Raw genomic sequence first — 15099 nt, forward strand, 5'->3', positions numbered from 1 at the left:
GGACCACGTGACCCTGCCCCTCCCCGTCCCCCAAATAAACGACACCGGAGCCTCGTTCTGGTTTTTATTAACGGCGAAATCATCGTCAATTAATTATTTAATGAGTTAATGAATGAACAGCGGGGTGGGGGGAGGGGCTTGGGGGGTGATGGGATGTGGGGGGAGGGGTGGCACCGTCCGGGGGTGGGGGAGGGGCGGTCGCAGCTCCGGTTCTCATGCGGGGGCGTCCTGGGGGAGGGGGGGTCAGGCCAGCGCCAGCACTGCGGGGGAGGGGAGAGAGAGACGGGGGAGGGGTTACCTGGGCACACCTGGGCACACCCAAAACCACACCTGGGACACACCTGGGGGCACCCAAAATACACCTGGGCATACCTGGGGGCACCTGAGCCTCACCTGGGTGCCCCACCCAAGTCCCTTGGTGTCCCCTCTGTGTCCCCCCAGGTGTGCCCAGGTGTGCCCAGAGAGTCCAAAGTGTGTCCCAGGTACCCCCTGTCCCCATTATTTCCCCCCCAGGTGTCCCAAATTTCCCCCAGGTGCTCCCCCAGGTATCCCAGTTGCTTCCCCCAGGTGCCCCCAGCTGTTCCCAGGTGTATCCCAGGTGCCCCCAGATCTCCAAAATCCCCCCCATGTGTCCCCAGATGTGCCCAAATCTCCTCCCAGGTGCACCCCAGGTATCTCAGGTGTATCCCAGGTGTATCCCAGGTGTTCCCTCACCTGTCCCAGCTGTCCCCAGGTGTCCCCAGGTGTATCCCAGCTGTCCCCAGGTGTCCCCAGGTATCTCAGGTGTATCCCAGGTGTTCCCTCACCTGTCCCCAGGTGTATCCCCAGGTGTGCCCTCACCTGTCAGCGCCTCCTGAGCGAAGTATTTGACGTCGACGTCCTGGTCCTGCGTCAGCTTCTCCAGCACCGGCTTCACCTCTGTCTGCAGCGTCCTGCAGGTACGGGGACAGGTGAGACACAGGTGGGACATGGACAGGTGGGACAGGGACAGGTGGGACACAGGTGGGACAGGGACAGGTGAGACACAGGTGGGACATGGACAGGTGGGACACAGGTGGGACAGGGACAGGTGAGATATGGACAGGTGGGACAGGGACAGGTGAGACAGGGACAGGTGTAGGCCCCAAACCACTATAACCCAGTATAACCCAGTATAACCCATTAAAATGACTCCAAATTGGTACAAACCAGTACAAATTGCCATTCCCAGTATAAACCAGTATAAACCAGTATAAACCAGTAAGAAGCAGTACCCGCTGTCCAGGATGGGCCCGATGCGCTGCAGCCACACCAGTACAACCATTATAAACCATTAAAAACCATTATAACCCAATAAAACCAACCCAAACCAGCGCTCCCAGTACAAACCAGTAAGAACCAGTATAAACCAGTACCCGCTGTCCAGGATGGGCCCGATGCGCTGCAGCCACACCAGTATAACCAGTATAAACCATTACAAACCAATATAAACCATTACAAACCATTATAACCCAATAAAACCACCCCAAACCAGCGCTCCCAGTACAAACCAGTATAACCCAGTATAACCCAGTATAAACCAGTACCCGCTGTCCAGGATGGGCCCGATGCGCTGCAGCCACACCAGTATAAACCATTACAAACCATTATAAACCACTATAACCCAATAAAGCCCAATAAAACCAGCCCAAACCAGCGCTCCCAGTACAAACCAGTATAAACCAGTATAAACCAGTATAAACCAGTAAGAAGCAGTACCCGCTGTCCAGGATGGGCCCAATGCGCTGCAGCCACACCAGTATAACCAGTATAAACCATTAAAAACCATTAAAAACCATTATAACCCAATAAAACCACCCCAAACCAGCGCTCCCAGTACAAACCAGTATAACCCAGTATAACCCAGTATAAACCAGTACCCGCTGTCCAGGATGGGCCCGATGCGCTGCAGCCACACCAGTATAAACCATTACAAACCATTATAAACCACTATAACCCAATAAAGCCCAATAAAACCAGCCCAAACCAGTGCTCCCAGCGCAAACCAGTACAAACCAGTATAAACCAGTATAACCCAGTATAACCCAGTACCCGCTGTCCAGGATGGGCCCGATGCGCTGCAGGGACTTGGCCACGTTGAAGCGCACGTTGGCCACGGCGTCGGCGGCCATGCGGAGCACGGTGGGCAGCATCTGCGTGGTGGTGACCTCCTGGCCACACACCTCCGACAGCACCTGCACAGGTGAGAGATAGGGACAGGTGAGATAAAGGTGAGATAGGGACAGGTGAGATAAAGGTGAGATGGGGACAGGTGAGATGGGGACAGGTGAGATGGGGACAGGTGAGATGGGACAGGTGAGATATGGACAGGTGGGACATGGACAGGTGAGAGAGGGACAGGTGAGATAAAGGTGAGATAAAGGTGAGATAGGGACAGGTGGGACATGGACAGGTGGGACATGGACAGGTGAGATAAAGGTGAGATAAAGGTGAGATAGGGACAGGTGAGATAGGGACAGGTGAGGGACAGGTGAGATGGGACAGGTGAGAGATGGACAGGTGAGATGGAACAGGTGAGATAAAGGTGAGATAAAGGTGACATGGGGACAGGTGAGGGACAGGTGAGATAAAGGTGAGAGATAGGGACAGGTGAGATGGGACAGGTGAGAGACAGGTGAGATAGGGAAGGGTGAGAGGGGGACAGGTGAGAGATGGGACAGGTGGGACATGGACAAGTGAGACATGGACAGGTGAGATAGGGACAGGTGAGATAAAGGTGAGATAATGGTGAGATATGGACAGGTGAGATGGGACAGGTGGGACAGGTGAGGGACAGGTGAGATGGGACAGGTGAGATATGGACAGGTGAGATAGGGACAGGTGAGATGAGACAGGTGGGACATGGACAGGGATTGGGGACACCCATCACTCATGCCCAGCTGTGCCCAGGTGTGTTCCTATCCCTCTCAGGTGTGCCCAGGTGTGCCCAGGTAAATCCCAATTGTGCCCAGGTGTGCCCCCAAGTGTGCCCAGGTGTGTTCCCATCCCTCTCAGGTGTATCCCAGCTGTGCCCAGGTGTATCTGAGATGCCCCCAGCTGCGCCCAGGTGTGGTTCTATTCCTCTCAGGAGTATCCCAGGTGCGCCCAGCTGTGCCCAGGTGTGCTGTGGGTGCCCCCAAGTGTGCCCAGGTACCCCCACGTGTGTTCCCATCCCTCTCAGGTGTATCCCAGCTGTACCCAGGTGTGGTTCTATCCCTCTCAGGTGCCCCCAGGTGTGCCCAGGTGTATCTGAGATGCCCCCAGGTGTGCCCAGGTGTACTGTGGGTGCCCCCAGGTGTACCCAGGTGTGCCCAGGTGTATCTGAGATACCCCCAGGTGTGCCCAGGTGTATCCCAGCTGTACCCAGGTGTGGTTCTATCCCTCTCAGGTGCCCCCAGGTGTATATGAGATGCCCCCAGGTGTGCCCAGGTGTATCTGAGATGCCCCCAGGTGCCCCCAGGTGTGCTGTGGGTGCTCCCAGGTGTGTCCCTATCCCTCTCATGCCTATCCCAGCTGTGCCCAGGTGCCCCCAGGTGTACCCAGGTGCCCCCAGGTGTGTTCCCATCCCTCTCAGGTGTATCCCAGCTGTACCCAGGTGTGGTTCTATCCCTCTCAGGTGCCCCCAGGTGTATCTGAGATGCCCCCAGCTGTACCCAGGTGTATCTGAGATGCCCCCAGCTGTGCCCAGGTGCCCCCAGGTGTGCCCAGGTGTATCTGAGATGCCCCCAGATGTGCCCCCAGGTGTGCCCCCAGGTACCCACGTTGATGCAGAAGAGCGTGGTCATGCGGTGCAGGTAGTTGGGGTCGGCGGCCATGGCCAGCACCTTGGGCACGATGGTGCCCTGGGCCCAGGTGTGCCCAAAGCGCTCCACCAGCTTGCGCAGGTTACTGGTGGCGGCCTCGCGGATGGCGTACACTGCCAGGAAACCAGTACAGACCGGTATAAACCAGTATGGACCGGTATAAACCAGTATGGACCAGTATAAACCAGTATCAATTACTATAAACCAGTACGGACCGGTATAAACCAGTATGGACCAGTATCAGTTACTATAAACCACTACGGACCAGTATAAACCAGTATAAACCAGTACAGACTGGTACAAACCAGTATAAACCAGTATAAATTACTATAAACCAGTACAAACCAGTATGGACCAGTATAAACCAGTATTAATTACTATAAACCAGTGCGGACCAGTATAAACCAGTGCGGACCAGTATAAACCAGTATCAGTTACTATAAACCAGTACGGACCGGTATAAACCAGTACAAAACCAGTATAAACCAGTATCAATTGCTATAAACCAGTACAGACCAGTATAAATCAGTATCAATTACTATAAACCAGTTCAAACCAGTATAAACCAGTGCAGACCAGTATAAACCAGTATGGACCAGTATAAACCAGTATCAATTACTATAAACCAGTACGGGCCAGTATAAACCAGTACGGGCCAGTATAAACCAGTATCAATTACTATAAAGCAGTAAGGACCAGCTGGGACCAATACAAACCAGTATAAACCAGTATAAATTAATACGGACCAGTATAAATTAGTATAAACCAGTACGGGCCAGTTGGGACCAGCTTAGACCAGTACAAACCAGTATAAACCAGCATAAATTAGTATAAACCAGTACGGACCAGTTGGGACCAGTTTGGACTGGTACTGAGCTATATAAACCAGTATAAACCAGTTTGACCAGTCCCTCCCAGTATCTCCCAATCCCCTCCCAGTTCCATCCCAGTCCCTCCCAGTTTATCCCAGTCCCTCCCAGTCCCTCCCAGTTTATCCCAGTTCCATCCCAGTCCCTCCCAGTCCATCCCAGTCCCTCCCAGTTTATCCCAGTACCGTGATCCACCAGCCAGGCCATGCAGAGCGAGTTCAGTTTCTCATCGAAGAACTCCACGCCCTGGAGAGGGGGGAAGACACCAGTAAAGACCAGTATAAACCAGTATGGACCAGTTAGGACTGGTATAGACCAGTATAAACCAGTATGGACCAGTTAGGACTGGTATAGACCAGTACAAACCAGTATAAACCGAGCTACGTCGCTACGGACTAATTCGAACCAACGTAAACCAGTACACACCAGTATAAACCAGCATGGATCAGTGGGAACAAACCCCTCCCAGTCCCTCCCAGTTCATCCCAGTCCCTCCCAGTTCATCCCAGTATATCCCAGTTCATCCCAGTGCCTTCCAACACCCTCCCAGTCCCTCCCAGTCCCCTCCCAGTTTATCCCAGTGCCTCCAAATCCTCTCCCAGTATATCCCAGTGCCCCCATACAAGCCCATAACTCCATTCCAGTGTCTCCCAGTCCATCCCAGTCCCCTCCCAGTCTATCCCAGTATATCCCAGTGCCTCCCAGTCCATCCCAGTCTCCTCCCAGTCCATCCCAGTGCCCCCATACAAGCCCCTAACTCCACTCCGGTGCCCCATCCACTGCTCCAGTCTCCTCCCAGTCCATCCCAATCCCCTCCCAGTCCATCCCAGTCCCTCCCAGTCCATCCCAGTCCCCTCCCAGTCCATCCCAGTCCCCTCCCAGTCCATCCCAGTCCCCTCCCAGTTTATCCCAGTGCCTCCCAACACCCTCCCAGTATATCCCAGTCCATCCCAGCACCCCCATACAAGCCCCTAACTCCACTCCGGTGCCTCATACACTGCTCCAGTCCCCTCCCAGTCCATCCCAGTCCCTCCCAGTCCCCTCCCAGTGCCTCCCAGTCCATTCCAGTCTCCTCCCAGTCCCCTCCCAGTATATCCCAGTCCATCCCAGTGCCTCCCAATCCCCTCCCAGTATATCCCAGTCCATCCCAGTGCCCCCATACAAGCCCATAACTCCACTCCGGTGCCCCATACACTGCTCCAGTCTCCTCCCAGTCCATCCTAATCCCCTCCCAGTCCATCCTAATCTCCTCCCAGTCTCCTCCCAGTCCATCCCAGTCTCCTCCCAGTCCATCCCAGTCCCCTCCCAGTCCATCCCAGTGCCTTCCAACACCCTCCCAGTCCATCCCAGTCCATCCCAGTGCCCCCATACAAGCCCGTAACTCCACTCCGGTGCCCCATACACTGCTCCAGTCTCCTCCCAGTCCATCCCAGTCCCTCCCAGTATATCCCAGTCCCCTCCCAGTCCATCCCAGTCCCCTCCCAGTGCCTCCAAATCCTCCCCCAGTGTCTCCCAGTCCATCCCAGTCCCCTCCCAGTCCATCCCAGTGCCCCCATACAAGCCCATAACTCCATTCTGGTGCCCCATACACTGCTCCAGTCTCCTCCCAGTCCCTCCCAGTGGCTCCCAGTATAACCCAGTCCCTCCCAGTCTATCCCAGTCCCCTCCCAGTGGCTCCCAGTGGCTCCCAGTCTCACCAGCTGGCCGGCCAGCAGCGGCATGTACTCGATGATGGCCAGCCGCACCCTCCACTTGGCGTCCTCGGCCAGCTCCACGATGGCCGGGAGCAGCGACTGCGAGAGCTGCCGGATGCCGATCACCTCGTTCACGCAGTCCAGGTTGGAGATGATGTTCAGCCGCACCTCGGGGCACTGGGAGGGACTGGGAGTTACTGGGAGGGCACTGGGACACGCTGGGAATGACTGGGAGGGCACTGGGACACACTGGGAGTTACTGGGAATGACTGGGAGGAAGCTGCAGTTCACAAAGTCACCACCAGGGGGAGCTGTGAAAACACTGGGAGCGCATTGGGGGGAACTGGGAGCAACTGGGAGTTACTGGGATGGATTGGGAGGGCACTGGGACACACTGGGAGTTACTGGGAGGAGCCTAGAGCTGCATATGAGCAGACTGGGATGGACTGGGAGTGACTGGGAGGAAGCTGCAGTTCACAAAGTCACCACCAGGGGGAGCCGAAATAAACGCTGGGAATGCATTGTGTGCCCAGGTGTGTGCCCAGGTGTGTGCCCATGTGTGTCTATGTGTTTCTATCTGTACCCAGGCGTGCCCAGGTGTGCCCAGGTGTGCCCCTCACCTCGTCCTTGAGCTGTGCCAGGAACAGGGGTGTGCCCAGGTGTGTGCCCAGGTGTGTGCCCATGTGTTTCTGTGTGTTTCTATCTGTGCCCAGGTGTGTGCCCATATGTTTCTATCTGTGCCCAGGTGTGTGCCCAGGTGTGCCCAGGTGTGTCCCTCACCTCGTCCTTGAGCTGTGCCAGGAACAGGGGCAGCAGGTGTGTGCCCAGGTGTGTGCCCATGTGTTTCTATGCGTTTCTATGTGTATCCAGCTGTACCCAGGTGTGCCCAGGTGTGTGCCCAGGTATGCCCAGGTGTGCCCCTCACCTCGTCCTTGAGCTGTGCCAGGAACAGGGGCAGCAGGTGCTCCACCGTGTTGTCCTTGCCCAGGATGGGTGACAGCCCCATGATCACCGAGGCCAGCGCTGACTTCACGTGCTGGTTGGCATCCGACACCAGCTCCTGCACAGGTGGGCACAGGCGGGCACAGGTGAGCTCACCTGGACTCGGGGAGAGGCCTCTGAGGCCACGCGTGCCCACAGGGTGTGCCCAAGATGGGTGCCACCACTGCAGGTGTACCCACAAAGTGTGGCCCAGGTGCCCCTAGGTGTGCCCAGGTGTGTCCCAGGTGTGCCCAGGTGTGTTCCACCACCCCAAGGTGTCCCCACAGGATCTCCAGGTGTGTCCCCAAGTGTGTCCCAGGTGCCCCCAGGTATATCCCAGGTGTGTCCCAGGTGCCCCCAGGTATATCCCAGGTGCCCCCAGGTGTGTCCAGGTGCACCCAGATGCCCCCCAGGTGCCCCCAGGTGCTCACCTTGATGCAGGGCAGGATCTGGCCCATGATCACGGCCTCGCGGCAGTCGGGGGACAGGTTCTCACAGAACTCTGGGGACACCAAAGTTGGGTTGGTGACACCAAGGTTGGGTTTTGGGGCATTTTGGGGCCTCGTGGGGTGGGCGTGGCCGCTGACCTTTGACCTTGTGGGAGGCGGCCGCGCGCACCTCGGCCTCGCAGTCCTTCATGAGGCTCTGGAAGGCGCCCACCAGGTCGGTCTTGGTGATCTCGGGGCCCACGGCGCGCTGGAGCTGCGGGGGGCACGGCCCAGGTGCGTCCAGGTGTGCCCCAGGTGTGCCCCAGGTATTACCCAGGTGTGTGCCCAAGTGTGCCCCAGGTATTACCCATGTGTGCCCCAGGTGTGCGCCCAAGTGTGCCCCAGGTATTACCCAGGTGTGCCCCAGGTGTGCCCCAGGTGTGCCCCAGGTGCGTCCAGGTGTGCCCCAGGTATTACCCAGGTGTGTGCCCAAGTGTGCCCCAGGTATTACCCAGGTGTGTGCCCAAGTGTGCCCCAGGTGTGTCCAGGTGTGCCCAGGTGTGCCCCAGGTGTGTCCCCCAGAGATCCCAAAATGCCCCAAACCCATCCCAAACCCCCCCCAGAACCCACCCCCAGGTGCGCCCAGGTGTGTCCCCAAACAACTCCCAGAGTTCCCAAACCTCCCCAAAACCCACCCCAGGTGTGCCCAGGTGCGTCCCCAAACATCCCGCAGAGTTCCTAAACCTCCCCAAACCCCCCAAAACCCATCCCAACCCCCCCCCAAAACCCACCCCAGGTGCGCCCAGGTGCCCCCCAGGTGTGTCCAGGTGCATCCCCAAACATCCCGCAGAGTTCCTAAACCTCCCCAAACCCCCCAAAACCCATCCCAACCCCCTGAAACCTCCCCAAAACCCACCCCAGGTGCCCCCCAGGTGTGCCCAGGTGCCCCCCAGGTGTGCCCAGGTGCCCCCCAGGTGTGCCCAGGTGCCCCCAGGTGTGTCCAGGTGCATCCCCAAACCTCCCCCAGAGTTCCTAAACCTCCCCAAACCCCCCAAAACCCATCCCAAACCCCCCCAAAATCCACCCCAGGTGCCCCCCAGTTGTGCCCAGGTGACTCCAGGTGTGTCCCCAAACCCCCCAAAACCCATCCTCAACCCCCCCAGAACTCACCCCCAGGTGTGCCCAGGTGTGCCCAGGTGTGCCCAGATCACTCCAGGTGCGTCCCCAAACCTCCCCCAGAGTTCCTAAACCCCCCAAAACCCATCCCAACCCCCACAAAACCCACCCCAGGTGCGCCCAGGTGACTCCAGGTGCACCCAGGTGCGTCCCCAAACAGCTCCCAAAGTTCCCAAACCCCCCAAAACCCACCCCAGGTGCGCCCAGGTGACTCCAGGTGCGTCCCCAAACATCCCCCAGAGTTCCCACACCCCCCAAAACCCATCCCAACCCCCTCAAAACCCACCCCAGGTGTGCCCAGGTGCATCCCCAAACCTCCCCCAGAGTTCCTAAACCTCCCCAAACCCCCCAAAACCCATCCCAACCCCCCCCCAAAACCCACCCCAGGTGTGCCCAGGTGCACCCAGGTGTGCCCAGGTGCATCCCCAAACCTCCCCCAGAGTTCCTAAACCTCCCCAAACCCCCTCAAAATCCATCCCAAACCCCTCTCAACCTTCCCCAGGACCCACCCCAGGTGCGCCCAGGTGCCCCCCAGGTGCGCCCAGGTGCCCCCCAGGTGTGCCCAGGTGACTCCAGGTGACTCCAGGTGCGTCCCCAAACATCCCCCAGAGTTCTTAAACCTCCCCAAACCCCCCAAAACTCCCCAAAACCCATCCCAACCCATCCCAAACCTCCCCAGAACCCACCCCAGGTGCCCCCCAGGTGTGCCCAGGTGCGCGCCCACCTCGGTGAACTTGTCGGCCACCATGTAGCGCACGCGCCAGGACTTGTCCTCGGCCGCCTGGCGCAGCGTGGGCATCACCAGCCCCTCGAGCTCCTCCTGCGGCAGCAGCTGCGCGATGCTCACGCACGCCTCCACCGCCAGCAGCCGCACCGAGTCCTGCGCAGGTGGGCACAGGTGACCCTCAGGTAACCCCCAGGTGTGTACAGGTAACCCCCAGGTGTGCCCAGGTAACCCCCAGGTGTGCTCAGGTAACCCCCAGGTGCCCCCAGTTTCCCCCAGGCCACCCCCTGATGCCCACAGGAATGTCCAGGTGAGCCCCAGGTGTGCACAGGTGAGCCCCAGGTGTGCTCAGGTAACCCCCAGGTGTGCACAGGTGACCCCCAGGTGTGTACAGGTGAGCCCCAGGTGTGCACAGGTAACCCCCAGGTGTGTTCAGGTAACCCCCAGTTGTGCTCAGGTGAGCCCCAGGTGTGTTCAGGTAACCCCGAGGTGTGCTCAGGTAACCCCCAGGTGTGCACAGGTGACCCCCAGGTGTGCTCAAGTAACCCCCAGGTATGCTCAGCTAACCCCCAGGTGTGTACACGTGAGCCCCAGATGTGCTCAGGTAACCCCCAGGTGTGTACAGGTAACCCCCAGGTGTGTACAGGTGAGCCCCAGGTGTGCTCAGGTAACCCCCAGATGTGCCCAGGAATATCCACACCACCCCCAGGTGTGCCCAGGTGTGCCCAGGTAACCCCGAGGTGCTCCCAGGTGTGCCCAGGTCCCCCCCAGCCCCCTCCAGGTGTGCCCAAACCCCTCCCAGGTGCGCCCAGGTGACCTCCAGGTGCTCCCAGGTGCGCCCAGGTGACCTCCAGGTGTGCCCAGGTAACCCTGAGGTGCTCTCAGGCTCCCCTCAGGTGTGCCCAGGTCCCCCCCAGACTCCTCCATGTGTGCCCAAACCCCTCCCAGGTGTGCCCAAACCCCCCCCAGGTGCCCCCAGGTGCGCCCAGGTGCGCCGTACCTGCTCGTCGGAGGCCAGGTTGGAGAACATGGGGATGATCTCGCTCTTGACGTGCTCCAGCTCCAGCACCTTGGCGAACTCGCCCAGCTTGGAGGCGGCCGCGCGCCGCACCATGGGCGTGTCGTCCGAGCACAGGTTCCGGAAGTACCTGCGGGCACACCTGGGCGTCACCCGGGCACACCTGGGGGCACCTGGGCACACCTGAGTACAGCCAGGTACAGTTGGGTATGGCCTTGATATACCTAAGGGTCACCTATGGGCTTCTGGAAGTACCCACGGGCACACCTGGGTGTCACCTGGGCACACCTGAGTACACCTGAGGGACACCTGGGCACACCTGGGGGGCATCTGGGTACACCCAGGTACAGCTGGGGATGGTCCAGGTACACCTAAGGGTCACCTATGGGCATCTGGAAGTACCCGCGGGCACACCTGGGTACACCTGGGCACACCTGGGGGGCATCTGGGTACACCTGGGGGGCATCTGGGTACACCTGGGGGGCAGCTAAGTACACCTGGATGCAGCTGGGTATGGTCCAGGTACACCTAAGGGTCACCTATGGGCATCTGGAAGTACCCGCGGGCACACCTGGGTGTCACCTGGGCACACCTGGGGGCACCTGGGGGGCACCTGAGTACACCTGGGGGGCACCTGAGTACACCTGGGATGGGTTGGTGACCTTGTGGTCACCCCAATGACCCCACACCCATTCCAATGACCCCATGGTCACCTCAATGGCCCTATGGTCACCTCAATGACCTCAAGGATGGATTGGTCACCCCAATGACCCTATGGTCACCTCAATGACCCCGTGGTCACCTCAATGACCCCACACCCATCCTGATGATCCTATGGTCACCTCACTGACCCCAAGGATGGATTGGTCACCCCAATGACCCCATGGTCACCCCAATGACCCTATGGTCACCCCAATGACCCCAAGGATGGATTGGTCACCTCAATAACTCCCTGGTCACCTCAATGGCCCCATGGTCACCCCAATGACCCCCTGGTCACCTCAATGACCCCAAAGATGGATTGGTCACTTCAATGACCCCAAAGATGGATTGGTCACCCCAATGGCCCTATGGTCACCTCAATAACCTTATGGTCAGCCCAATGACCCCATGCCCATCTCAATGACCCCATGCCCATCTCAATGACCCCAAGCCCATCTCACTGACCCCATGGTTACCTCAATGACCCCAAGGATGGATTGGTCACCTCAATGGCCCCCTGGTCACCTCAATGGTCTCCTGGTCACCTCAATGACCCCATGCCCATCTCAATGACCCCAAACCCATCTCACTGACCCCGCGGCCACCCCAATGACCCCATGCCCATCTCAATGACCCCATGCCCATCTCAATGACCCCATACCCATCTCAATGACCCCATGCCCATCTCAATGACCCCAAACCCATTTCACTGACCCCATGGCCACCCCAATGACCCCAAGGATGGATTGGTCACCTCAATGGCCCCATGGTCACCCCAATGACCCCATGCCCATCTCAATGACCCCATACCCATCTCAATGACCCCAAACCCATCTCACTGACCCCGCGGCCACCCCAATGACCCCATGCCCATCTCAATGACCCCAAACCCATCTCACTGACCCCATGGCCACCCCAATGACCCCGCGGCCACCCCACTGGTCACTCACTGGCGCAGCTCGGCCTTGACCGGGCTGGACACTCGCGGGTAGCAGACGCTGAAGAGGCCGCAGGCCGAGGTGCGCGACGTGAACCAATCCCCTCCGGCCAGGCGCTTGACCAGCGGCACAAAGTGACCCTCGAGGTCCGGCGGGGAGTGCTCGTGGGACACGGCCCGCAGAGACTCCACCGCCTTGTCCCGCACCACTGTCTCCTCCACCGTGGCCAGGCTCTCCAGCGGCGGCTGCGGACAGGTGGGCGTACGGTGGGGGTCAGGCGGACGCGGGATGGACAGATGGACGCAGGGTGGTCAGATGGACGTGGGATGGACAGATGGACGTGGGATGGACAGATGGACACAGGGTGGTCAGATGGATGTGGGATGGACAGGTGGACACAGGGTGGTCAGATGGACACAGGGTGGTCAGATGGACGTGGGATGGACGGAGAAACACAGGGTGGTCAGATGGACGTGGGATGGACAGATGGACACGGGATGGACAGATGGACACGGGATGGACAGGTGGACACAGGGTGGTCAGATGGACACAGGGTGGTCAGATGGATGTGGGATGGACAGAGGAACATGGCATGGACAGGTGGACACAGGGTGGTCAGATGGACACGGGATGGACAGAGGAACATGGGATGGACAGAAGAATATAGCATGGACAGATGGACACAGGGTGGTCAGGTGGACACGGGATGGACAAATGGATGTGGGATGGACAGATGGACACAGGGTGGTCAGATGGACATGGCATGGACAGAGGAACATGGGGTGGTCAGATAGACATTGGGTGGACAGATGGACACAACATGGACAGATGGACGTGGGACAGACAGAGAGATACAGAGTACTCAGAGCCATGCGGGATGGACAAATCCACGCGGCACGGACAGATGGACAGTGGGTGGACACGGGATGGGGGTTCAGAGCTCCCAGGTGCGTTTTAGCCCTGCCCAGGTGTGTTTTGATGTTCTCCAGGTGCGTTTGGAGGTTCCCCAGGTGTGTTTTTGTCCCCCCCCCCAGAAGCCTTTTCATGTCCCCGGGTGAGTTTTGGGGATCCCCAGGTGAATTTTAGAGGTCCCAAGTGAGATTTTGGGTTCCCCAGGTGAGTTTTTCTCCCCCCCAGGTGAGTTTTTCCCCCCCCCAGGTGAGTTTTTGGGTTCTCCAGGTGAGTTTTGGGGTTCCCCAAGTGAGTTTTTATCCCCCCCAGGTGAGTTTTTCTCCTACCAGCAGGCAGTGCACGAACTCGGGTCCCCCCACGAGGGCGGTGAAGGTGCCCAGCTGCTCTGCCAGGGCCAGCAGCACCTCGTCCTCATCGTAGATGGTGTCTGTGACCACACAGGTGACACACCTGTCACTCACCTGGCCCCCTGACACCTGTCAATCACCCCCACGCCCCACCCACCACCCCAAACCCCGCCCACAATCCCAAATTTGGGCGATTTTTGGCGTTTCCAGGGGAATTTTGTGACCTCCCCGCCCCCACATGGATTCTGGGGGTCCCTCCCACCCAAATTTTGGGAGTGTTCCCCTCAAATTTTAAGAATTTCTCCTAAAATTTCAGTACCGGTGAGGAAAGGGAGGAGCTCGCTGCGGGTTCGCTCCACTCCCAGTGCCAGCGCGATGGTTGAGAGCTTCTTGATGCTGTTGAGGCGCAGCTGGGAAGGGGAAAATGGGGGAAAATCAGGAAAATTTGGGGAAAATTGGGGGTAAAAAAGGGGCGGGATTCGCCCCCCTCAGGGGGAAACCCCGCCCACAACGCGGCACGACCAATCAGGAGCGGCGTCTCACGGCTCCGCAGCGGCGCCGCGGCAGAGAGGAGGCCCACGATTGGCTCCGCTAAGCCCCGCCCATGCAGGCGGCAGCCAATGGAGAGCGGCGCTGCCGCGGCCTCGCGCTGCCATTGGCTGCGGCGAGCAGGGAGCCGCGCTGCCCCGCCGCTATGGGGCGCTGAGGCGGGCGGGGCAGATCCCCCCACCCCCTCAACGCGCTTCGGACCAATCAGAACGGCCCTTACAAACCCAAATCGCTCCTCCAGCCAATCAGAACGCGCCTTTCACCGAAACCCCCCCCTTCCCAACCGCACCACACATGTTACGCCCCCGCCCATTCGCCTGGGTCTGAGGGGACCGGGCCGCCTCAACCAATCAGCGCGGCCGTCTCATGGCGTCCATCAGCAACGGGGCCGCGGACCAGAGGCGCGATGGCGGCCGGGCCCCGGTGGCCACGGAAGAGGCCCCGAAACCCCGGAAAAGCCTCGGGGGTATGGCGGCGAGGTCCCGGTAGCGGTACCTGCACGTCCTCGTTGCGGAGCTCGTCGATGAGCACCGCGATGGGGTAAAGCGAATCGTCGCCGTCCGCCGCCGCCATCTTCGCCGCCGCCGCCGCCCCGGCTCTGAGGGGCCGCACGGGGCCGCCCGCTCCGCTCCTGCAGGGCTTCCGCGGCGCTGATTGGTCGGCGCTGACGCAGCGCCCGCCCACCGCGTCTTCCCATTCGTTCAGGGCGCTGTCTGTCAGGTGAAGGCCCGCCCATGCGGACGGCGCAGCGACTCGCGCTCTGATTGGGCGATGCATTTGATTGACAGCGAGGGGGGAGGGGCGAGGCGTTGCTGGGCAACGCGGAGGCACCAGGGACGCACTGGGACGAACTGGGAGCGGACTGGGACGAACTGGGAGCCGCTGGATTATACTGGGAATCCCCTAGGACCGGACTGGGCCTCGCTGGGTTATACTGGGA

The 15099-nt window shown here is 59.4% G+C and overlaps 1 protein-coding gene and 1 long non-coding RNA gene across 3 annotated transcripts; one reads left to right on the top strand and one right to left on the bottom strand.

The window, feature by feature from the left end:
• Positions 1–50: 50 nt before the first annotated feature.
• On the bottom strand, positions 51–14814 carry PPP2R1A (protein phosphatase 2 scaffold subunit Aalpha). 2 transcript variants are annotated; one of them, XM_071419239.1, is made up of 15 exons: positions 14655–14814; positions 13930–14020; positions 13590–13690; positions 12364–12596; positions 10694–10841; positions 9694–9849; positions 7953–8067; positions 7797–7867; positions 7310–7444; positions 6388–6561; positions 4876–4936; positions 3780–3934; positions 2071–2213; positions 841–932; positions 51–260 (listed from the first exon to the last, which is right to left on the bottom strand). In XM_071419239.1, exons 1-15 carry the CDS (start codon positions 14730–14732, stop codon positions 244–246), a joined length of 1770 nt encoding a protein of 589 aa, XP_071275340.1. In that variant the 5' UTR covers positions 14733–14814; the 3' UTR covers positions 51–243. The 2 variants fall into 2 exon arrangements, with proteins under 2 accessions (XP_071275340.1, XP_071275341.1); XM_071419240.1 differs by lacking the exons at positions 51–260; positions 841–932; positions 2071–2213 and adding an exon at positions 3015–3261 and having other exon boundaries at positions 3760–3934.
• LOC139586090 (uncharacterized) lies at positions 315–3821 on the top strand. The gene is made up of 12 exons (XR_011677441.1): positions 315–735; positions 795–961; positions 992–1099; positions 2239–2290; positions 2335–2431; positions 2469–2653; positions 2730–2969; positions 3013–3033; positions 3076–3251; positions 3283–3364; positions 3500–3706; positions 3760–3821. It is a non-coding gene; the product is annotated as an uncharacterized lncRNA (long non-coding RNA).
• Positions 14815–15099: the final 285 nt, after the last annotated feature.

The sequence above is a fragment of the Agelaius tricolor genome, unplaced genomic scaffold, assembly GCF_023055355.1.
Source record: "Agelaius tricolor isolate 1412-34295 unplaced genomic scaffold, bAgeTri1.0.p SCAF_102, whole genome shotgun sequence".
Lineage (NCBI taxonomy): Eukaryota > Metazoa > Chordata > Aves > Passeriformes > Icteridae > Agelaius > Agelaius tricolor.